This window comes from Wyeomyia smithii, chromosome 3 (genome assembly GCF_029784165.1).
Source record: "Wyeomyia smithii strain HCP4-BCI-WySm-NY-G18 chromosome 3, ASM2978416v1, whole genome shotgun sequence".
Classification (NCBI taxonomy): domain Eukaryota; kingdom Metazoa; phylum Arthropoda; class Insecta; order Diptera; family Culicidae; genus Wyeomyia; species Wyeomyia smithii.
Window position 1 is genome coordinate 176,567,577 of NC_073696.1, and position 25,439 is coordinate 176,593,015.

General features: G+C 37.2%; 4 protein-coding genes across 8 annotated transcripts; 3 read left to right on the plus strand and 1 right to left on the minus strand.

Annotated features, from left to right (window-relative positions):
* Positions 1-7,656, plus strand: LOC129727190 (3-oxoacyl-[acyl-carrier-protein] synthase, mitochondrial). 2 transcript variants are annotated; one of them, XM_055684749.1, is made up of 2 exons: positions 1-99; positions 6,347-7,656. In XM_055684749.1, exons 1-2 carry the CDS (start codon positions 16-18, stop codon positions 7,616-7,618), a joined length of 1,356 nt encoding a protein of 451 aa, XP_055540724.1. In that variant the 5' UTR covers positions 1-15; the 3' UTR covers positions 7,619-7,656. The 2 variants fall into 2 exon arrangements, with proteins under 2 accessions (XP_055540724.1, XP_055540723.1); XM_055684748.1 differs by lacking the exon at positions 1-99 and having other exon boundaries at positions 6,120-7,649.
* Positions 3,635-4,810, plus strand: LOC129727194 (ribosomal RNA small subunit methyltransferase NEP1). Its single transcript, XM_055684755.1, has 3 exons — positions 3,635-3,915; positions 3,976-4,219; positions 4,277-4,810. Exons 1-3 carry the CDS (start codon positions 3,769-3,771, stop codon positions 4,600-4,602), a joined length of 717 nt encoding a protein of 238 aa, XP_055540730.1. The 5' UTR covers positions 3,635-3,768; the 3' UTR covers positions 4,603-4,810.
* On the plus strand, positions 6,119-13,635 carry LOC129727192 (G-protein coupled receptor Mth-like). 2 transcript variants are annotated; one of them, XM_055684754.1, is made up of 4 exons: positions 6,119-6,134; positions 12,214-12,695; positions 12,759-13,172; positions 13,237-13,635. In XM_055684754.1, exons 2-4 carry the CDS (start codon positions 12,560-12,562, stop codon positions 13,593-13,595), a joined length of 909 nt encoding a protein of 302 aa, XP_055540729.1. In that variant the 5' UTR covers positions 6,119-6,134; positions 12,214-12,559; the 3' UTR covers positions 13,596-13,635. The 2 variants fall into 2 exon arrangements, with proteins under 2 accessions (XP_055540729.1, XP_055540728.1); XM_055684753.1 differs by lacking the exon at positions 6,119-6,134 and having other exon boundaries at positions 9,303-12,695.
* LOC129727191 (45 kDa calcium-binding protein) lies at positions 8,155-24,632 on the minus strand. 3 transcript variants are annotated; one of them, XM_055684751.1, is made up of 3 exons: positions 24,028-24,632; positions 23,298-23,976; positions 8,155-8,304 (listed from the first exon to the last, which is right to left on the minus strand). In XM_055684751.1, the coding sequence occupies exons 1-3, from the start codon at positions 24,261-24,263 to the stop codon at positions 8,287-8,289; spliced, it is 933 nt and encodes a 310-aa protein (XP_055540726.1). In that variant the 5' UTR covers positions 24,264-24,632; the 3' UTR covers positions 8,155-8,286. The 3 variants fall into 3 exon arrangements, with proteins under 3 accessions (XP_055540726.1, XP_055540727.1, XP_055540725.1); XM_055684752.1 differs by lacking the exon at positions 8,155-8,304 and adding an exon at positions 11,234-11,400 and having other exon boundaries at positions 23,374-23,976; XM_055684750.1 differs by lacking the exon at positions 8,155-8,304 and adding an exon at positions 11,234-11,400 and having other exon boundaries at positions 24,028-24,631.
* Positions 24,633-25,439: the final 807 nt, after the last annotated feature.

Genomic DNA, 25,439 nt, shown 5'->3' on the forward strand with positions numbered 1-25,439 from the left:
AAATTTGCAGAAACAATGAAAACGGTGGAAAACTTTATGTTTGCTCTCTTCATGTTGAGCCATCGGACTTCGAAAATATCTACAGCTTGGATGTGCGACGTGTATTAAAGAAAACAGGTATGTTGATATGATATGAATCAATTGCTTGGTAAAAATACCAAATCATCGCCGTTTCCAGCTATACCTACAATCCGAGTACCTCAGATCACACCGTTATCGGATCGATCCGTCGATGCAAAACTGAAGGCCCGCAAAAAAGTGGTGGCTGAGCTGGTAGAAGCACACGATGAAGAGAAAAATAATTCTGCCTCAGCAGAGGAGTTGTTGAACAGCACACAGCACAACTTCGACGTTCTTTTCGAGGCTATCGGTATCGCTGAAAACCAGAATACATCATCAGGAATGGAAAATAACCAAAAAAAAACAGTGACATTAGTTCGTCAGGACCGGAAAGAGGCCACTACGAATGAAATCGGTGTAGTTGAGAATCAAGGATTTGATGAGGTTTTGTATTTTCCCGAGATTTTTTAGATGTTTTTTTTTGTGACAAACTCGCAGACATCCTACATTGAACATGCAGTCGAAGATCTCACCATCGCCTTAGAGGCATACGGTAGAGATGGTCGGGTACGGGTATTTTTACTCGATACCCGTACCCGACCCGTACCCGACGGGTTCGGGTAACGCCAAAAAATATTTTTCGGGTTCGGGTCGGGTACGGGTAATTTAAAAACCAAGGCTTCGGGTTCCAACTCGTTCCAATTTTCAACTCGTCGGGTACGGGTTACTCGATTTCCGTGCATTATGAGAATTTTATTATTAACTTGCCAAGCCTCGGTGTTTTAGCATAGTTTTGGTCTCGGAGGGAGAAACGGATACGAAGCTATGGGAGTGTCAAATGAACCAGAATGAGCTGTCAATTTGAATTAGTAGAAAAAAAGCATATTTTAGTAGCAGGTATTGTAATAACTTGAAAGTATTGCCTTACTTGAAAAAATATTCAAATATTTTTGTATTTAGTATGGTTATACAAAATATTTTGGTTTATTTTTACGAGAAATAATAAATTTCATAAACTTTCAGTAATAATCCTGCCAGCGTATTTCGGTTATTAAACTTGAGCTTTCTGGACTTACGGTCAAAGCCGTCTTTCTTTCGAAATTTGAGAAATTGCTTAACCAACTTTTGTTTTATGTAGCGACAGTTTTGTAATTATTACTCGGGTATAAAAAAAATTAAAAAAAATCGTTTGGTAACAATTTAGAACTATTCACTTCATCACGGTTGAATGCTGAATGAATCTTTCAAAAAAATTATATTAAATTTTTATTAAACTCTCGAAAACAAAATAAAAATTTCAGCAGTTTATATGAATCATACGTATGCATACAACATAAATAATTGAAATCCCTGATCAGTTTTATTATGAGGTAACTAACAGGAAAAATTAAGCCTAAATTCTCCGTACACAGTTATGAATAGATATTTTGCTGCGTGATAAAATGGTCACATTTTTCTACATCAGATGAGCGGACGTACTCAGTGACAGATGCTAAGCTGGATTCTAGGTGAACCAATACATCGCCTGGATCTCTGGGTTCATTAACATTCGTTCACATGAACACTCGGTTCTAGCCTAACTCCGGCCATCATCTCGAGAAACCACATATGACAATTGATGCATAAAATGTGCGAGGTAACCAGGTATCTAAAAATAATTAAAAAAAATACCAGAACGGGTCGGGTACGGGTCGGGTACCGGCAATTTCAGGGCATTTTTCTTTCGGGTACGGGTCGGGTACGGGTAGCTGGAAATTTTTTTTTTCGGGTTCGGGTCGGGTACGGGTATTTTGAACAAACCTGACTTCGGGTTCGGGTCGGGTACGGTTTTGAAAATTCTCGATGAGTCGGGTACGGGTCGGGTACGGGTAACAAATTTCCGATACCCGACCATCTCTAGCATACGGCATGCCGGCTACTTTAAACAAATCGGACAGACAGCGGTAGCATGTGTAGCAACTAGTCGTCCTGTTGGTATTTTTTCGCGGGTCGCTTGAAGAAAAAAAAGCCAAATCCATCCTTGAACCCCTTCAACCGCCGCGATGGAAAGAATTTTAATATTAATGATTGACAACACTATAACAGAAGCGCAAATCATTCAAGTTTGTCCAAGTTGTAAGACGTTATTTATTGTAGAGTTATAATTAAACTAATTTAACATGTAGTGAAAATACTCGAAGCATTCCCGTGCAAATAAAACTGTTATTTCTAATATTTTCATTTTTTAAATAATCTTCGAATTTACTTAAATCATGGTCGAATGGAAGCAATATTAATGTACGGGGAAGAATAACCCATCATCTGATGTAGAAAAATGTGACCATTTTATCACGCAGCAAAATATCTATTCATAACTGTGTACGGAGAATTTAGGCTCCATTTTTCCTGTTAGTTACCTCATAATAAAACTGATCAGGGATTTCAAATATTTATGTTGTATGCATACGTATGATTCATATAAACTGCTGAAATTTTTATTTTGTTTTCGAGAGTTTAATAAAAATTTAATATAATTTTTTTGAAAGATTCATTCAGCATTCAACCGTGATGAAGTGTATAGTTCTAAATTGTTACCAAACGATTTTTTTAATTTTTTTATACCCGAGTAATAATTACAAAATTGTCGCTACATAAAACAAAAGTTGGTTAAGCAATTTCTCAAATTTCAAAAGAAAGCCGGCTTTGACCGTAAGTCCAGAAAGCTCAAGTTTAATAACCGAAATACTGGCTGGCAGGATTATTACTGAAAGTTTATGAAATTTATTATTTCTCGTAAAAATAAACCAAAATATTTTGAATAACCGTACTGAATACAAAAATATTCGAATATTTTTTCAAGTAAGGCAATACTTTCAAGTTATTACAATACCTGCAACTAAAATATGCTTTTTTTTTCTACTAATTCAAATTGACAGCTCATTCTGGTTCACTCCCACAGCTTCGTATCCGTTTCTCCCTCCGATACCAAAACTATGCTAAAACACCGAGGCTTGGCAAGTTAAAAATAAAATTCTCATAATGCACGGAAATCGAGTAACCCGTACCCGACCCGTACCCGACGAGTTGAGAATTTTCCAAACCCGTACCCGACCCGAACCCGAAGCCTTGGTTTTTAAATTACCCGTACCCGACCCGAACCCGAAAAATATTTTTTGGCGTTACCCGAAACCCGACCCGAACCCGTCGGGTGCGGGTCGGGTACGGGTATCGGGTAAAAATACCCGTACCCGACCATCTCTACTGTTTACCTCTTTTTCGTTACTTATACAGACAAATGTCTTCTTCTCCCTCACCTTTGTATACCTCATTGGCTCGGGTGGACGTGAGACTATTGTTGCCATTATGCCAGATACATCTGGAATATGCCATATTTCTGATGAAACCCATAATAAATTAGCAAATCTTAGGATCTCGAAATATTTAAAAATGAGCAAGATTTAAATCAGATTTCGTTCATCTTGGTTTGCAAAAAATTCAGCCGATAAATTGCCTTTCTTCACATGAAATCTCGCCTGCTTATTTCAAGATTTATTAAATTACACATTACCTGATTTTTATTAAGCCTACCGGCAACCCTGATGACGAAACGAAACAAAAATGTTTGGAAAACTAATAGACAAACACGTTTTGCTACAAACCTACTCCGCGGTATCAAATAAATTCCACGATTTAGTTTTAGTTTTTGAATAATTGGCTAAATTTCTGAATATGGGTAAAAAAAGGAAGCACCAAAATGATGATGAAAACGATACAGAGTATGATTTGCCGGCTAAACATATGAACACGAGTCATATACGTTCTAATGAACGGAGGCTCATTGTTATTCTTGAAGGCGCTCAATTGGAAACTGTAAAGGTAAGTGATTAAAAGTATGTTTACACGGTGGAATAAAAGGTTAAAAAGATGATTTAATAGGTTGGTGCAGCGTTTGAGTTACTAAACTGCGATGATCACCTCAACATTTTAAAGAAGTACAATCGTGATCCCGGACGGTGTCGCCCAGACATAACACATCAGTCTCTGTTGATGTTGATGGATTCACCATTAAATCGAGCTGGATTGCTCCAAGTGTACGTGAAAACCGAGAGAAATGTTCTGATTGAAATCAATCCACAAACGCGAATTCCTCGTACGTTCCGGCGCTTTGCCGGGTTGATGGGTAAGTACGGTTTGCTATAATATGTTGTAAATAAGCTGTAATCAAAACATTTTCTAGTTCAATTGTTGCACAAATTCAGTATAAAAGCGAATGATTCACCTCAAAAGCTAATGCGAGTGATTAAAAATCCTATTGTCAACCATCTTCCTGTCGGATGTCGAAAATTTGCAATGTCTTTCAGTGCGGCAAAAGTACAACATCCACGCGAGTTAGTTCCTAAACAGGATGAACCAATTGCTTTCGCTATTGGAGCTTTTGCACACGGCAATCTGAATTTAGATTACACGGAGGGCTGTTATTCTATCAGCAATTATCCCTTGTCTGCAGCACTCACTTGTACAAAACTCTGTTCAGCTTTTGAGGAAGCATGGGGAGTTATTTAGTTCTATTCATATGTATTCAAGGGAATTGAGTTTACCAATCATGATTTGTATCGAAAATATATTTCAGGTCTTCAAAACAGCTCAAGATAAATACATTCGTTTTGTGTATTCAGTTATTTTCTAAGGGCCCTCATTCATTGGACTTGTATTCTATTCAAATTGAAAGAATAAGCTGTTCCAGCCAATAAATGCTACAAAAATAGAAATATGTATAGTGAAAATAAGAATTAAGAGAAAGAATGTTGTCCTGAAAAAAAAAATGTGAAAATCGCGTTTCATTTTCGTATAATATTTAAGTTTTGTAAAAAATTGTTATTACAGGGGCTATCACAAAAGGTTAGCTAGGTAAATCCAACATCTTTTCAATACGGCTTAGATTTTTTCCATGCCACATGACCTATCGTCCAAGTTCGAGTGCCTGTACAGAAATAAATGTTATTTAGGCTTGAAAGGTAGAGTCTCTTGAACAGAACTTTTAAAGATAGTAAATGCATGCTACCTTTTCAACAAACTGTGGTGGTGGAGGAAATTTATCATGTTTTATACAGTGAAAGCTTATACGATTTAGCTTTTCGAAATAGGTAATTGATGTTCTCTTCTTTTCACTTAATTTGGAATTTAGTAAAAGCAATTTCACACTGCTATGTGAATAGGGGTTATATTGTTAGCAATTATATTTCAAAAGTGACCACATGTCCCGTTTTTTGAGGGACAGTCCCGCGCTCTACCTAAATGTCCCGCTTAGAAATACGTCCCGCGTTTGTCTTAAGTGTTTCACACGTTTTTGAAATGTCCAGTTTGAACAAAATGAATCCACCCGATGTCACATTTTTTCACAGCGTGCCTCTAACAAGCATTATTCTACATATTGATCTGTTTTTTCCCGTCTATAATAACCGAATTAAAGGAGCGTAAGAGCGAGAAAAAACACTCAGTGGGTAAACGTATCCATACACCCGACAAAAATGCTACAAACAGATTTATCTTTAAAAAATAAAATTTTAAACAAATTTTTATGCAAACATTGTTATATACAAATACAGGTACTCTAAAGAAAGATGCAAAGTATTCAGTAAAAATATAAGTCAGAATGTTTTACGTCTACACAGAGTAGCATTTTGTACATATTTAATCTTTTTAATTGATTTAAAAATTAAATCACTGTTTTGCTTCCAGCTTGTTTCTAATACCCGCCGCTTGGTATAATGGCGCTGCGACTGGCTAAATGTGTTGGCCAAAATCGATGAATTCACGAGAAATGAAATTTAAATAGGTACGGAAAATGGTTTGAATCTCAAGTTTAGAGAAGCAGAACTCTAAAAACAGTGTGAAAAAACAATATTTGGGTAGAATTTTTCAATTTTTTTTGTTGACTAATACAGACAAATGTCTTGTTCTTTCTCACCTGTATATACTCCTTGGTTCACGACAATTTTTTTGTGCCTGACTCAACACTAGTGAACCTGTATATATACTCTATATACTTATACATATATAATAATATACAGGTTCACTAACTTGACACCGGTCCGGTAAGCTTCATGTGTTTAACAATAACAATCTTTTCGGAGAAGGAAGAAGGCGCTTGAAGAACGAATATAATTGTTCAAAAATTTTTTAGTGTTGATTGAAATGATAAAGTAAAATGTTCTCACTTCGATCGCAATATTTTGGGAAACTCCGCGGTTTGAACAACAATCGAACGTTATGTTTTAACCCAACACCTAATTGTAGTTTGGCCGAGAAACGCCGTGTCGTGATTACTGGTTTGGGAATCGTCTCTCCCGTAGGATGTTCCGTAGAAAAAGCATGGACTACTATTTTATCAGGAAAATCAGTCGTTAGCAAACTAACAGATGAAGCTTATGAGAAATTACCCTGTCGGGTGGCAGCTCAAATACATGATGATATGATAGACATAAATGCTCATTTCACCAAAAGTGAAATAAAAACAATGGCTCGGGCAACGGCTTTTACACTGATAGCAGTGAAGGAAGCATTGGAGATGGCAAAGTGGATACCACCACTGCTTGATGCTAGCTCTCTCGAGCATACTGGAGTTGCAATTGGAATGGGTATGGTAGATCTTATGGACATATGCGATACTAACGAGGCATTGAAGAAAGGGTACAATCGGGTGAGTCCATTTTTCGTGCCACGTATTTTACCTAACATGCCAGCTGGTCAAGTTAGCATAAAGTATGGATTTCGAGGACCGAATCATTGCGTTTCAACAGCTTGTGCAACAGGAGCTCATTCCTTAGGTGACGCATTCCGTTTTATAAAACATGGAGATGCAGAGGTGATGGTTTGTGGAGGTGCTGAAGCTTCAATAAGTCCTCTAGGTATAGCCGGTTTTTGTAGATTGCGAGCTCTGAGCACCTCTTTTAATGATGAACCCGAGAAATCCTCTCGTCCATTTGACGAATCACGAGACGGGTTTGTTATGGGTGAAGGGTCTGCTATTTTTGTTTTGGAGGAACTGAGTCATGCTAAGGCAAGAAATGTTCGTATATTAGGAGAAATACTAGGATATGGTCTTTCAGGGGATGCTTCACATTTAACTTCACCTAGAGAAGATGGAACTGGTGCTCTTCTGGCAATGAATAGAGCATTAAAAGATGCTAAATTAAACCCTGCAGATATTGGCTATGTTAATGCTCATGCGACTTCTACTCCGATAGGAGATGCTATAGAAGCACGCTCGATAAGATGCCTTTTCACGGACTGTTGGCGGGAAATTGCCGTTTCTTCAACCAAAGGCGCACATGGACATTTGCTCGGAGCAGCGGGAAACGTGGAATCACTTTTTACTATACTAGCTTGCCTGGAGGGGAAAATTCCACCTACAGTCAATTTAGAAAAGTTACCTGAAGATATGCGAGGTATGAACTTGATTGCCAACCAGTTTCAAAACTGGCGTCCTAGTGAAGGGAAAAAAAGAATCGCATTGAAAAATTCGTTCGGGTTTGGAGGAACAAATGCATGTCTTTGTTTAGGTGAATACAGAGAATAAGCTTTTCGATAAAAATATTGATGCTGATTTTCATTTTATTCTGGGTGGCGAGTAGTGTACTATATCACACTTATAAGAAAGGCGGAATAAACCGAGAACCGTTATGATTATCAAGTTACAAGTTCAACATCTGCGATAAATATTTTTTATAGATCTGTTGGATTGTCAATCAATGCCTTTTATGATGATCCAACTTATCATTAGACATCTCTTTACTAGTCGCAGATACACTGTTATTTCCATACTGTTCGCCAGATCTATGAGATTGATTACTGTAAGATTTCACAGAACTTCCCGATATGTATTCCCCCATTGCTTCTGCTTGCAACTGGATTAGGTTTCGCAGTTCTTCTTTATATGTTAATGGATTTTTGGCCACCCGGTATTTTTGATTTCGTCGCCGAATATCTCTTCGATAAGAAACAATATCCTCCAATGATGTCATTTTCTCATCATCATCCTTTTTTTTAAAGCTGTAAAAAGTTACATAGTATGGTTAGACTGTTTTTGATACATTTTTCAACAATAATTTTACTTAATTTGAATTTCTGGTGGCGCATGCAATATTGGCGTTGATGATATGACGTTTTCATATAGCGCCAATCGCTCTTCCGGACTGAAATTTATAATCAAATCTGCATGATTATATGGTGTGGCTCTCGATGGTACTACCCTTGCCGGCACATCTGCGATGAAATATATTTAGCTATATTATTGCATCATATCTACGTGTTTATTTATTTCGAATGTGTAACATTTGCTCTGAGGCAGTATGGAAAGTTGAAGTAACGTGACTACCTAGTTTCACTGAGAAGCGATGTTGATTGGAGTAAAATGATTCCGGTAATACTTCGTTGTTTATCTTTTCCCTCTTCTGTCGAGGGATACTAGTATTGGGTGGTTTCTGGAGAAGAAAGTATGCTCCATGAAAACTGTGTTTATCAGATCATTTGTATTTGGGTTCTTACCATTAAATTTTCATCCGTCCACTTAAGATCGTTTATTATTGTCTTCAAATACTGATTTGAATTCTGTATAAAACATTCCAGATCAAATAAAACTTTCTTACGTTCTTCCATTTATTTACGAAAACATTCACGTTATTTGATTCAGTAAGCAGCACCTTTGCAACAATAAACAAATCAAGTTCTATCCTCTCTCGTAGAAGATATTATGTATCCGTTATCGAAAAGATCATTCTATCGTAAACCAACCAAAGTACATACATACATAACCAACATTGATAGCAAATCAGAGATGCCAGATGTTTTTGAAAAATGTCTGCGACTGCTCGAAAAACCGGAAAATGTGCTCCAAATCAGAAAAAAACTATCCGTCATCAGAGAAAATTTCGCTCGCGCAGGCAAAAGTCTGTAAAAATCTGCACACATTTTAAGAAAATCTGCGCAAATATAAGGAGACTCTGACAAAAATCTGCAGAAACCGTGGAAAAACAGCAAGTATCTGCAAATCAATATATATCTGCACACGGGTTCTAAAAATCTGCGTTTTGCAGACAAATCTGCACATTTGGTATCCCTGTAGCAAATCGAGAAAAAAACATTGATGTTCACAAGTCTGTCATCGGGTGTTTCTAGAACCCCCTGGCAACCGGCCATATTTTTGTACAGCAATTGTATGTATTACATTTTTACAGAATTTATTATAAATACATAGGCGCTAGACAACTTTATTTTCATAAAAAATATTTCGGTATTCGGTAATATTATGCGATATCGGATTATATATTTTAATATTTATCGTTTATCTCTCACATTGATATTGCTGGCCAAGTTGAAATATCCCGCTTTCCACAAGCTGTAATGGCGGAAAACAAACATCGGAAGTGAGCGTGACAGCTAATATTGTTTGTATGTTATATAGTTATTAGAGCTACTCAGAGAGAAAGAGAGAGAGAGAGAGAGAAAGAGAGAGAGCGAGAGAGAGAGAGATAGAGAGAGAGAGAGAGAGAGATAGAGAGAGAGAGAGAGAGAGAGAGAGAGAGAGAGAGAGAGAGAGAGAGAGAGAATCAGAGTCTATCAACCTGGGGTTATGCAGGGTCGCTGAAGCGAAGTGATTTCACAGGGTTGTCGTCCGGCATTCTTACGACGTGACCGGCCAACCACAACCTATGCAATGGGGTTCTCTCCAAGCAGCGCGTGCAGTTCATGATTCATGCACTGTCGTCGCCATTATCTATCGTCCGTCGGTACTCCACCTTAGATAGTCCGCAGCACCTTCCGTTCGAAAACTCCAAGGGCGTTAAGGCCCTCCACCAGAAGCGTCGTTATATTGATTCCGTAGAGGACTACCGGTCGTATCAGGTACATCGTCAACATTTTGCTTCGTCGCACTAGACTCGATTTTAGCATGCTGCTTTACTAGGGCTGCGATGCCTAGTCTCGCGACGAGGCTGCCGTATTGGGTGTAGCTGGCGAGACACCGCATTTCTTAGCGAATTTCTTCATTTATTAGCGAATAGCGAATTTCTTTATTCCATTGTGTTCGGGAAAATTTGCCGAGTAATAATGAAACGACATCGCAATTTACGACGCATATGAGAAAGAGATGCCAGATAATTGTTTACGAATTGAGCACGTGCGGTGGCGGGTTGAAGCTGACAAATTTTACAGTGCGCTTCGGGCAGCACGCCAGGTCAATACTGGGTCAATATCGAGCGAATAAAGAAGAGTTTTGACAGCGGTTCGGTTGCTTCCAGGTCAAAACGAGGTGACCTGGTGGAATAAAGAAATTCGCTATTAGTTCAACAGTCCGCTGCGGATCAGTCGCTGTTTAAGCCGCTCCTATCCTGGGGAACAGACGCTCAAACAAGTTGCTCTCCAAGGAGAACAGCTACCCCTTCCCTGTCAGCCCACCGGTTCACCGATGTTCTCTTGGTTACTCGTATTCAAGTCGGTACTACGTAGAAGTAGGGATATGGCACTAAGCCTTGGACCACACTAGGGTCTATTTTATGTTAGTTGGCCAGTTGGCACGGCCGTATTGCTGGTACGCACTGCCCAGCCGTTTACCAAACCTGGCTCTCAATATCGATTCAGTGTTGTTGAAAGAGCGTTGAGCGTTGACGCTGTGATCAAGATATTCAATACATTTTTGGAGATTCAATCCCGATTGAAGTGATTTTTTCTACTGTTACGACACAATTTTATTCTTTATTAAATTTGCGCATTTTACCTTTTTTTCCTCTTTTTTTTAAATGAAATGTATGGAAACTAGCCCCCCTAGAAATTTTCCTTAGTTTCGCCCATGATTGTACCTGATTGCAATACCTCGTTTGGCTCGGATTTGGACATGTTCGTTTGGCTCACAACATTCTCATCACATATCTCTCACTCTGAGTATTGCTAATAGTTATATAGGTTATGAAATATTCGATATAGATTTTTTATGTCTTGGAAATTCTTAAAACGTCAAGATCCGAAGTTGTTTAAGAGAAAAAAACCGGAAAAACGACTTTCTTAAACATTCGAATTTTTGAACTGAGAAACTTCCTCATCTCAAAAATTTCTAAGTCTCATAAAGTCGATAAATTGCTTATTGTTTCTACAAAAATGGCAGGTATTTGGATATTTTCGGTGCAATAATCACAATAGGTTCTTGTTTTGCGCGAATTTATTTGTATAATAAAAATCAATATAACACATGTTTATCACAAATAAAGATTCTGCTGAACGGAGTCCTGTGCTTCAAAATTCATCATGGAAACTTTCTGCAGTATTTATCATTTTTGATGAAATGAAAATTGTTGACTTGGACAAAATCTGTAAATTGATTGAAGAATAGCACAGTATTACAAATAGGTATAGCTTAAAATCAAAACTTCAATGATGGTGAAATTTGGGGTACGACTCATATGTCATATTGTTGTGTCTACATACTTGATTGGGCCATTCAAACGACCGTAGTTTATTTTGTAGTGCGCAAAAATAATAATTTTCCCAACATCCGGGAACCAAGTTGATTTTTTTCAATATATTTCAGTATTTTAAACAGACAAATTACTTTTGTTCTTCATAAAGAGATACTGTAGTAACTACGAAAGAGTTCCACATGTTGTATTAAAAAATGCGAAGTTTCGCATAAAAGAGGGGTGCCCATTTCGCCCCGTGTGCTCATTATGCCTTTAATCCCCCTACAATATTTAAATGGCAAATAAGAAGCGCACGCCGGTACTGTAAAAATGTAAAATACAAAATTATGGAACGGTTATCTCGTGCATGTTTAAAACCAACGAATGAACTTTGTGTTGTTAAGAGATTTTGTTTTGAAGTCATTTGTTGGCCGCTGTTTATGAGAACGTCGTTTAGGACTTCTTTTCTTAAGTGTTCACTTTTTACATTCTTCGCCTGCTAAGAGCAATATTGCAATATGCAGAATGTCTTTTTTCAATTTTATAAATACACTAAAGTCGCTTTTTACGCGTTTTTTATGCGGGTTTTTTTTACGTCTTTAAAAATTTGTGAATAATGACAGTTTTTTAGCGCATTTCACAGTCAAATTGCTTGAATCAAATTCCCACATATTCACTGATTTTTCCCGATTTTCCTTTTCTTTCTAATTTTCATCATTCGCAGTTGGACTGCGGTTCCCGAAATTTACGCGGCGCGTATTCCTGCGAAAAAAACCAACTCCAGGATATATTACACTACATTTATTGGGGTCTCATTGAATATTAGGCATGGAAAATAGTTTCTGCAGAGTTCAAATTGTACTTTAATTCTATACTGTATGTTCTCCTCCTTGTTAGCACAAATCGACTATGACAGATGTAAGCGCAAGAACAGTAAAATTTGAAGATCTATTATTAGATTAAAAGCAACGAAACAAATTTGCCACTAATCTCGCGTCCAGTTCATTTCTGTACTCTGGCATAGATGAAACTCACTCGAAGATATTTTGTTAGATCGAGGAATCATAAGTATGATAGAAAAGTTTCTAATTATGTTGCTCATAGCGGCTGCGGTAAACGCTAAATTAGATAACCCAGATGATGTATCATTGTGTTCTGGAAGTGACTTAGAGAAATACGTGTTCGATGCATCATGGCATATTTTAGGTACATAAAAGTATACTTTTGGCGTTTAATTAGTTTGTTGAGTACATATCGTTTTTTTTGCAGCTGGTGTCATCTGTATCGTTCTTCTGTTGGCGGTTTCATTTATTTACTACCACATTCATGGACTACGAAGTGTGCACGGTTTTATGTTTTTCTATCTTCTGTTTGGATTGCTCACTTTGTACTTTAGTTTGATAGTTATCAACTTCAAATTTTCTTTTATTCCATGTGCATTTAATGGATATTTGCTTGGGTTTACTACACTTTTTTGTATTTGTTGGATGAACGTTATGTGTCTCGATAGTTTTCTTGTTTTCCATAATATCGATATGAGTAAAACAAAACAATTTACGTATTGCTGCTTTTATGGGATCGGAGGTCCAGCAATTTATCTTTTTGGCTGTTTTCTTTTAAATCAATTAGAATTAGATCTGGCAAGTAAACCACCGTTTTCTGCAGTAGGTTGCGGTCTAAAGGGTAAGTTAACAGATTCAAAATTTATTTGCGAATATGTTCAAATCTGAATACTTTTTATTTGCAGAAAAAACTGCTGATCTCTACTACTTTTATTTGCCATCTCTATTACTTGTTGTCGCAAGTGCCAGTCTCCTTATATGGACGGCTTGGCGCGTAAAACATCTTCAGCGAGTTTTAAAACACAATACGGTTCAATTCGATAGGAGCGCCGACCGAGAAAAACTAACGCTCACTTGGCGACTTTTCGTAATATTAGCTTTTCTATATGGTTTGCAGTACTATGCTTGGGTTACGGAATCGAATTGTTGGCTTCGATTTCTAACTAGCGTCTATGTATATATTACGGGTCTGTTTATATTTCTCATATGCATTTGCAACCGTCGCGTATACGATTGTTTTTTAAATCTTCGTTGTTTAAAGTAGATCACAATAAAGTTTGACAAAATGCATTTATGTATCAATCCTGCTGTGAAATAAAAATATATGAAAATATTTTAACTCAACATCAAACTGCCTGTTTTACTTTATTCAGCCTTTTTTTAGATTTAGCTCAGTCAGCACATGATCAAGCCTCAATCAGGTGCTCAAGAATGTACTTAGTGTGTACATAATTTCCAATATTTTAGCGACACTGGTAGTTCAAGATATTATTTTTACTAACGATTGAAAGGCGTCGTACACAAATTATGTAACGCATGTAGGGGGGGGGGGGGGGGTTGAGTCAGCGTTACTTATTGTTACATAGGGGGGAGGGGAGGTAGTTAAAACAGTTACGTAACTGAAATGTTTGCTCAAAATTAAAAATTTGGAGGGGGCTCAGGTTGCTCAGCATTACGTAATTTTAAGGGAGGGGAGTCATATTGAACGCTACTTATTGTTAAATAGGGGAGGAGGGGGTCTGAAAGCTTAATTTTTAGCGTCACGTAATTTGTGTACGACGCCAAGTCGAATTAATCGTAGAGGTTATAGGTCCAAAACATAAACAAAAATGCAAAAATGAGAATGATTGACATTTTATGTGATGATGTACCACCGCAAAAAAGGCGTACAGGAAGATAACGAATCTATGGCCTCAAATATTTGGACATCTCCTCATGATGTCATTATACAACTACGGAAAAGTATCTCTCATTGATTCACCTCAGCCGACTACACAATGTTACGAATAGTCCTGTGCGCCGCCACGCCGCGCCGCCGCCGCCGACACTTTTACGCACGCCGCCGCCGTCGATGATTTGGACTATTAATTAAATTTTTGGTGCGCCGCCGAAGAAAATCTTTACCGCGCCGATAGTGATTGTGTATGCTGGATTTTTTCCTGGTTATACAAATGCCGCAAATCACAGCCGATAAGGGAACACTCGTATAGGTATTAGGTAATGCGGAATTTGGAAATTCTTAATACCCCTTCACCCCTACGTAATGCAATTTTGCATGGTGGCCTCACTCAGTGTAACACTTCTTATCAGTCATTATCAGTGATTTGCTTCGTCAGTTTGCTTCGAGAAAATTGTTTCAGTTATCATAACATTTATTTTTTATTTTTATGCAAATGTATTTTTTATTTTCATGCAAACGTATGAGCAGTCTTAAAATGTTCAAAAAATTTATGAAAAATGACTAGTGTTTTTTCATTAATTATTTGGTAATTTTCTTTAGAATACAAAGTTTTTTTTGGAGATCAAAATGCGAAAATTCACTGAAAATTTTGCGCAAATTAAATAGTTGATCATATTGCGCTGAAACAGACATTTTTGTAGATAGTTTTTTCGTCAACATTTTCAAGCACGACTATATTTTTTGCTGATTTCTCGTTAATTTTTATTCTTTTTTCCTCTGTGCGGACTCATCACTGCGACCAGAGACATTTGATCTATTGTGACATTGGCCAGGTGTTTTCTGTACTCCGCACTTCATATTATTGGCAGTAAATGTACGCTTTTCATTTATATCCGTGCTTGTGTGAGAGAGTTTACCCTTTCGTTTCAAGCTTACTGCTCTACTATAACGAGCCTCTTACTATTCTACCAATATTGCCAAATTACAACCTAACGTTCCCCTCTGGCCATTATGTCAAGATGAAGGAGCCTTATCGAAACCTCCTTCCTCGTGCCCATACCGCCAATTATAATTCCCTGGAGAGGATTAATATTCCTCAGAACAGTTTTATTATAAGAAAGACTTATTTTGTCAAGAGGGAGGAGTCTTAACGAAACCTCGTTGCTCCTACCAACACCGCGTCACAATCACAATTACCCGAGAAGGATTTAATGCTTCACCTCTGGTCAGCTTTATCCCAAAAGTCGCAATAGAAAATGAAGAAACTGTGGTGTTTACCGAAGAACTCTATTCGATTGAAAAGAGTTTCCCATTTTTTCAGTTATTCCAACCTAACAAAATATATGAAAGTTAAAATCGACTCTCTAACGTAAGATTTATCCAATTTTCCCAAAGGTCTACGGTTAATCGAAATCAACATATCAAAAAACTATCTATCTTTTTTTCTAAATTGAACGTCTCTGGGAACAGTATTCCATGCAGGGTTGATATTTGTTGACACTCTTGAGTGAAAGTGAAAAAAAGCATCCATAAACGTTATTTTTTTACAATCCTTTCAGAGTTCTCCCTTCCCGCTTTTTGCATGGAAGTGAACTGTCAAAACACCTCATTATATTTCATGCGATGAAAGCAAGACAACAAAATCAGTTTATCAGTTAACGAAGATTGTCAAGGCATCGGTCAGTGTCAGTGAAAAAGTGTTTCGGTGAGGTTCATTTTGGTTGAGTGGACTGTTTGTTATTCTTTTTCGCTTTGAAGTGAAGATCATTTGGTTGGTTTTGTCGTTAAATTTTATTCCGTAACCGTGAACGATGCGCGCGATCTATTTCATCTGAGTATAACAGCACGTTACTAGGACGAAAATCTAGTGTATTTGAAAGAGTGCTGCGATCATTGGAAGTGAAAATTGAAAATGATTGGCTGTAATTTTCGAAGAATTTTGCTGGGGAAAATGACTTTTATCAGCACTGATTCCATGTAATTTTTTGTTGTGGGCTCGTTGATGATTTTTTTTGGGATTTACACTTGTTTGTACTTTCTCTGCTTGGTTTATTATTTTCTGGTTATTCAATTGTTTGTTTACTTGATATCTTACAAATTTTATTTCTATTTTTGACATTCTTACAACTCTGACGCATACATTTTTATTTATGAACGTTCAATTAAAAAAATCGAACATGAGAGTACAAAAGCACACATTATGCGCAAGATTTTATAAGTGGTAATTAGTGTCACGCCGATACACGCCGCCGCCGCTGATAAAAGCTAACGGCGTCACGCCGGCGCGCCGATCGCCGCCGAGGTAAAATGTTTTCTACGCCGCCGCCGCCGGTGATATGGTCGGCTCACAGGTCTATACGAAAGCTACGCAACTCTACGCAATCCACGTGTCAACCTCGCCACTCATATAACTTTCTCATAAAGTAAAATACCGAAAACTTTTGCGCGTTGCTAATCTATTTCAGGTATTATATGGTATATACATCGAAAGTTGCGAGTCATTTTTCCAATTTTCAACTGGAACAATAATAACTTTTTTAAAGGTATCGCAGAGTCTCTAGGGATTGGCTCGTCCGAATATCAGGTTTTCTACCTAACAGATCGATGACCAATGTCTCTCGTATACTTCTCATCTGTTCCTCAAAAGCCTATTCGCAAAAAACACCATCAATCTTTTATTGGTCGATCACCAACCACAAGAAAACAAGCGCAAGGAATACATCGCGTAGTCACTAGAACAATCATGATATCTATCGACCTAACCAACCGTGTCCAAACAGCGCTCAGCACTGAGTGGTAGTACCTACATATTAGGGATGTTACGGATATCCGCATCCGCAAATGCGGAACATCTGCATAAAAGTTGACATCCGCATTCGCATCCGCATCCGCAACATACCATGCGGATATTGATAAAAAATATCGCTTCATAAATTTGTTTAAAAAAACTTTCCTTGGTGTATTTACTGCTCGCTTAAATAATTTTTGCTTTGGGGTAGGACATGGTCATGTGAAAAAAGCAAAATAAAACATAAGGGATGCATGAAAATTGACATCCGTATCTACATCTTGTGGTCCCCGTGGTTCTGTGGTTAGCGATGTCGGTCGGCTAGCTCTCTCACACGGTTGTGATATCGGGTTCGGTTCCCGATCAGGTCGAGGATCTTTTCGAGCTGGAGATTTTCCCGACTCAGCACTGGGGCACGGTTTATCGTTGTACTTATCCTACAACATGCAAAATGCACCAATAACAATATCGATAACGAATTCTCTCAACTAATCTAGTTGATCGAGACCGCGTTAGCCACCCCCCCAGGCTAGCGTGCGATATTGTTGTATCTACATCTGCATCCGTAATCACATATCCGCATCTGCAGATGTCTAAAACAGGCTTTGTTTTGCTCATCTTTATCTTAAAGAGAAAGAGTTTTCTTTCCTTTTAACAACTGCGAGCTTACATTCAATGTGCATCACACCATCTGCTGTAGAGAGAGCGCAGAGTAATAGTTTCTCTGACGAAAAAACGCTCCTAATTTGACAGAGCATCCGCGCACGCAAGAAAAAAGGAAATAAATTGCACGGCGACCAACTGAGTATTGCGTTACCGTTCTCATCGCTCTGGGGTGCGCAAAAACAGTATAAAATCGAACCTTCTGCAGAATACGCACCCATGGTGAGTTGGGAATCTTCCTATAATATTAAATTCGAAAACAGTTAGGATGTGGCTTCAATATGAACCTAAATGTTTTGATATTTGGCCAACTTCTCTTCTAGTAAAGGAGAAGCTAACGAAAACTACTCCCTCTTAAACTGAGAGAGCAAATAAAGGTTTATTCCTAACACGTGATGATAAAGAGTGAAAAGGAACTCTGCGACCGAAATACTCTACGCCTAAATGTGGATAATTACTCACTCTGTGTGAGAGAAAGTCTAGTTCTCAAAGGATTTGGCAGGTAGAAAAGGAAATTTGGGCAAAAATCAAGAGAACGGAAGAAGCCTGGTCTAAAAAACTACATCCGTAACATCCCTGCTACAAATGAGCCGTTGCGGAACAGAGTGTCTAAAGACCATTTTTTCGAAAATGAGTTTTTTGAATAAACCACATCTACTCAAGAAACTGAAGTTGGGAGATTAAGAAAATTTCGAAAAATCGAACTTTAAAGCTGATTTATACCGTGTTGAAATTTCGTCCGAAACAGAATGGCCATTTTGTTTCGGAACAGAGTGGTCTATGTACATAAATCGGTGTAATACTATCATGTAACACGTAACATGTAGCATATTACATGTGATAAGTAACATGTCACTTGTTCTGTACATGTCACACGTAACACGTAATGTAACACGAAAAATGTAACATGTAAAATATTATGTAATATGTAACATGTTGTGTTACATGTAATGTCACACGTGACATCTTACATGTGACATGCTATATGTACCATATAACATGTGACACTAGCCATTTTATACGAGTTACCGTCATTTTCTTTGTCATTTACCAGGTTTGTGTACATAGACCACTCTGTTCCGAAACGATTCGAGGATTCCAGTGAATATATATATGAAGTCAGAGTGGTCATTGGTGTACATTGGTGAGATTTCGCAAAGAAACTGTTAATTTTATGTATCCCCATGTTAAACCACTTCATAACCTTTATATTAAAATATTTTGTTTGAAAGAATCCGTTGAACAGAATTTCATTCAGAGATTTTTCGAAAATTGCTTCTCCTGAACAATTTTCTCGATGGCACATAGACCACTCTGTTTCGCAACGGCTCATATATTCGAAGCACGACACGGCGCGTATTGCATCACCACTCAGTGTTAGTGTTATATTTTCCACACCGGTGTTTCATACTTCGACAAACACCGGATCCGTGGGCTTTAGTTTTGTGAAAGCACCGTAACGGAAAGTTTAAGCTTCGTAGAAACACCTTGCACTCTTTGGAACACAGCCCGAAGAATGCGGATTCGTATAAAAGTCAACGCAAGTTCGGACTCTGTTCCTGCGTAAAACTTTGTCCGCGATGCGTCTCCGGGCCACGACGCGATAGAATCACCTTTTTCGATGGCAGAATTTTCAGTTGCCTTCCTGTCTTGCAACAATAACACGCCTGGACCCCCTCCGCGAAAAGGGGAGAATCGTGTGAAGACAAATTCTTATTGTAACTTTGAGTATCTCTTACACTCTTGATATTACAATAAACAGATTTCAAACTAGTTAATCTAATGTCGAGATAAAGCTCTTTTAGTATTGTAGGGGAATCGGGGCAAAACTGACATGTCTGACATGTCACATGGCTGATACTTTACGTAGATCAGACATTTACCAATCGATTCCTGAGACTTTTTCACTCAATATAAGACAGATTTTAACTACCACTTTTAGATATTAGCGCATTACCATTATTGCTCATACATAAACAGGCATACCTCGATTATACACACCCTCGATTATACGCACCCTCGATTTTACGTACTTTGATTTTACGAACAGTTTACCTCGATTTTATGCACACTTTTTTCAAACACATTTTCAATTCCAATATTTTTTGTTTGAATTGTGCATTTTGCAGGATTATATAAATTAGGTATCGTTCACAAATAAGGGGCTGTCCATATATCACGTGCAAGCTTAGGGGACAGGTAGGTAGATGTCAACGGTCTATATAATTTTTCGAGAATTTATGTGAAAGTTCATCCACGGAGGTCTGAAATCACCCAAAATATGTCCACAAATATGTCAGGTTTTTTTTACGCAGGGAATACGTTGTATATTCTTTTAAAAACTGACATATGATTACTTGTGTCCTAAAACGAAAAACGTAATTGGAATGAGGTCAATACCTTGTGCCGTTTTTGAGTTGTAGAAAAATGCAACCCGCGTGAACTTTTTATGGATAGTCCCTAATGAAAACTTGTTTGATTTGGAATCGTTCAAAAACAGATCACACCAAAAAATTAAAAAACAACACAAACATATAATAAAAACAAATATTAAATATCTTTCAAAACCACCCTTTAAAAACAGATTTTTTCTACGAAAACAACATATTGCTAGTGAATAAATCATAGTTAACTAACCTGGAGATATTAAGTTTAAAATATTAAAGTTTAGCAGAAAACAATTTTATTTTTAATTTTTTACAGAGTTTGTTTTTTGTGAAGGATTAAAATAATATCTACAACTTTTTCAAATACTGTTTACCAATAAAACAAACCGTGTATACACACGCACCCATTTTCATTGTTTTATGTAATCCATTTAAGGCATTTTCCAGATATTCTGAGTGAGTTCCTTGCCATAAACGGCCCATTAGAGAGCGTTTATTAATTAAGTAACGCAAATAATTATCTTATTTGACCCCCCTTCCATCTATATAACTGTTTTTCGGACCTATAATTTTTTTTATATGAGTTGTCAAACTTCCCAACCCCCTCTTTAGGCGTTACGTAATAATTGGACGTTCCATTACATGTTTATTTGCAAATTTCCGATTACGGAAATTATTTTTGGGTTATTAAAAATATTAAAAATCTTGCTTCGATTTTACGCACAATTCGATTTTACGCACATTTCAAAAACGAGAATGTGCGTAAAATCGAGGTATACCTACCCTTTGTGAAATATACTAAAACCATGCCAAAACCGTTTTGTGATCAGTTTTTGTCCGATTTAAGGTCTGTTTTTTTAAAGATGGGTAAGAAAATCCTAAAATGCTGAGGACAAACTCTTAGAATTTTGATATTCGGCTTCAAAACAAAATGGCGTCGAAAAAACATCGAAAATTTCCAATTTCTCCAAAATTCAAACAGGCGCCACTGTTGCCCCTTAAAGTGAAATGTGTTTAAACTCGGGGAAATTTGTTTTTGCTTCAGAATACATAAAAAAATCATACATAGAAGCCAAGGCAGAAAAAAAGTAAATTTTTGTTGCACTGTGTAATTGTCAAATAGATAGTAGCATGGCATATAAAAAGCTACATAAGCTGAATTGGATTGTATTATTAGATTCCAAAAGAATGATGACAATTTCTTGTCTATAAGATTCGGAGAAAATCCGTCATGTTGAACAAACTAATTTAGTGTTCTTGATGGCCTTGCTTGAACCAACTAAAAGAAAAATAAGTTATAGACCCAAGGCTAATTTTGAGGTTGAACACTTTATCCATGAACACTCTATTTTGTCGTGCCCAACGTACAGATAGAAGATTGGAATATTCAGCTTTTTTTTATCAAATTTTTCTACAACTTTGCTGTAGGCAGCGATCTGGTATATTTGAAATTAGAAACAATATTTTTCATATGTAACTGGTGGGGGGTTTGATCTAAACAGCGAAAACGTTAAAAGTTATGCATTGTTTTATGAAACAAACTTTTTCACAGTCAAAACTTAAACAACGAGATGAGATTTCGAAAGTGGTATTTACAGTTGTAAATACCTATCATCAAAGATGACTAGAACAAGATACCTAACTCTTGCAGAACTCATCGGACATGATTGTCGCTGCGCGTGAGTAAAAGTCGAACTAATTTATACACTGGTAATATGATGTATACTCAACGTCAAAATCAACTGACGACAAGGCCAAGACATGACTGCTGAAAGGTGAAACAATTTTTTCAGCATTTATGTGGACGACTGTACCGTGCTGCTATCCGAAAAATGTTAATAATGTGTACGAATGTTTAGTTCTCAAACATGCAACTCTCCGGAAGGATCAAGAATAATCGACGCATCATTTAAAATTGAGCGTACCATCAGAACTTCCTGATAACCGCTATGAGCACGCTCTACAGTCAAGTTTTCCACTCTTGCCGTGGTTAATAAAACAAAAATCGGGTGCCCCGGTGAACCTGACCATATGCACAGTAGTGCTGAAACCTGGCTTGCGACATATGAAAGTGTTGGTAGAATGGGACCGAAAAATAAATATAACCCCTCAATATAAACATCCACTCTGACAGTAAATTTCACACTTTTTTTTGTTATTTGAAGTGCAAAAAATATGGCAATAGCATTAAGTGCAAAAAATGACAATAGCATTAAGTGCAAAAAATGACAATATCATTAATCTGCATATTTCTTAAGCGTCGAGCTGACCAAACTGCTACTTCTTTTTCATATACAATCTTGAACAGCTCAACGATCAATGACGGACTATGCACGAAAAATCGGTTTTGTTCATAGTGACAATTTTATGAGAATTTAAGTCATCAGATGGCAGCACTAACCGTCGGAAATCGGTCGTATTTAAAATGTATGAAAAATATGGAAGTTAAGTATCTTGTTCTAGTTATCTTTGCTATCATAAAATATAATATGGTATGTGTAGAAAACGTCTTGGAAGTTGTCTCATGAAATGGTGGCTGGAAAACGACAATCATAGTCGGTTTCATATTACTTTTTGTACTTACGATCTTTAAAAAAGCCCTATTCAAAAATGTATCGTGCGACGATTTTAAAATGTTTACAAAAGATGCATTATGGCCCAACGGATCGAATGGTGTGCTCAGCTGTTCTGGGGCATTTTTTCATAATAACGATCTACAATTTCCCTGACGTTTAAATTTAATTGTGTGCAGATAACTAAAGGTTATGGCACTCTATCATACTTCATTTTTTTGGTTTTACCTTGAAATATACCTAAACAAAACACACTCTAGCCGATTGTGTTTGCATAGAAACCCCTGTTCAGAGGTCGAACAAATTCGAAGTCAGATATTGTAAATAGTAATGCAACAGTTGGGGAAAAGTTTAAGTTTCTGCTAGTTACGGTCTATTTTTACTGCACTCGAAGTGTAGACATGCGGGATACATGTTCATATGAACCCCAAATTGCAGGGTGATGAAAAATGCACAACATTTTCTGTCAACCTGTTTCAAAAATTTATGCGCAAAAAATATTATTAAGATCTTTATGGAAAATCAGTTTCGAAATAATAGCTTGTAAAGAAAATACACCATTTCAGAAAAAAAAACAAGTGTCATTGAAAAATTCAATCCAATCGCCCCACAAAAAAATCTGGACAGATTGGATTAATTAACACGTACTTCTTACCTCTTGCAACGTCAGTACTCTATCACCATTTTTGTCAGCAAGGCTGAACAGTGTGGAAGCTTCCTGAATAGCGTACCTTGGATGGCGTGGGTCCACATAAGACAAAAGTTCCCCACGGTCGGCTTTGCCGTCTTTGTTTTTATCTATAATTTTGTTGAATTCTTCTTTCCGTTCACGTTCACTTCGCGATAGAATGAATTTTCGGTTATTAGCATCGGCGACGCCGATCGGTAGAACATCAGTGAACTCGCTTTCCGTTAAACGATCGTCTCCATCAAGATCGAACTGGCGCAAAATTTCATCTACCAGGTTTAGGAGATTCACTGTGCTGGATTCCGGATGACGAAATGATAGGAATTCATCCAGTGTCAGGCTCAGTGGATCCGTTCGTGCTGCCTCCATCCATAGCGCTTTCTCGCGCACGACGGATTCCTTCACATCACGGTCTGATGTATCAAATAATGATTTTTGAACGTATTTTTCAGTAAGGCCTTTTTGTCTCATAGAGTAAGTTTGATATTCATCCCAGCTAACTAATCCATCTCGTGGCTTTTGGTCTATTTCAACAAATGTTGTTGGATTGTTGCGTATTGCGTTGTCGATATGGTCCCTTATTTTGAAATTTATGAACTTTGCAAGCTCTTGCATTGTCAGATGTTTGTCGCCATTTGTATCAGCTCTGAAATGAATATTTTGATTAAACTTGGTTAAATTTGAGAGATGTTCGTACTTTTCAAACGCATTGGTTAGTTCCAGTAGGGCATTTTTATCAATGTGATACTTCGCGGAATTCAGATTAGCACCTTCTTCAACATGATTTTCTTGTTTCGATGCTTTATTAGTTGTACCGATTGGAAATGCTATCAACAGAATACAGGTGATGAAAAGCAAGTAGAAAAGCACAGGCAGGACAGTGGACCAGCGAGGAATTTTCATGTTACGTAATAATTTAATTATAATACCCATCGCGATTAACGACCGACAGTTATACACTTTTCGACTTTCAAATACTTAAATAGCTTAATTTGAAGCGAATGTATAAAAATCCTTCAAATGCATTTAGATGTTTTATTTACATACAATTCCTTGTTCAATTTTACATATTGTATACACAATTGATGGCTGGAGTTCAACGGTAATCTTCACAATTTAGGATAAAATTCAGTTTCGAGGAATATTGGTTTATTTCACAGCCTCTACGTTACTGCCAATGAAAGTGAAAGAGAAACCATTGTGAATGAGACTATGCAAGCATAAAGCGGCACACTGACTGGCTTGAATAATATAGCTCTGCGTATCCCCCCTTTGAGCAGACGGTTACGGGTCTATAGGGTGTCTACTACGACTGTGCGAGTAAAGCACGCGACTTCTCCGAAGAAAAAGCGAGAAACGTGGAAACAAAGTTGTGGAGTACGAAGCTTTGTATGTCAACAAAAATATACGTGTGGCGGGTAACCGGAGAGCGGCAATAGAAAAATTGAGAGTTTAGTACATGTAGCATGCTGCATGATACGTGTAAGAGAGATCTTTGATGATTGTTTACAGTAGTGGCAGAAAAAAAGCTCTGGAATCTCGGTGGATATGACCGACAAGTACACAGTTTTCCGGAGGCTATGTTTCACCACTTGAATATTAAAAAACTTTGGAATATTCAAAACTAAAAAAATACTACAAGGCGCTCTAAGGGTTGTTTAAAATGATGATGTTATTGGTTTGATTTTAATTCTCAGCCTTTCCTTAAAATACATATTATAAAGACAGCTAACGTATATTACTTGTTAAATAAAAAAAAAAAAAATATGTAACAATTTTGAAATTAAAAAAAAGATTCTGAATAAATCTTAGTAAATGGTCAAACAATTATGCAAACATTAATTAACCGGTTGGGAAGAGGAGACTTCGTCATTTTTTCTTGAAACTGATGTAAAGAATGTCACAGTAAATGGTTGGTGTCTATTCATGTCGTCTGTGCTAGGCATGCTCGCATTGTTCGCGTAAATTTGTCCTGGAAATTTTCTAGCAATTTTCGCCTCTGAGCAATGAATTGATAACTAGTATATTGCAAATTTGACCAACATTTTATCTATCCAACAACATATTTTTTTTATCGTTTGAAATCTGGCGAAACATTTGCAAGTTTCA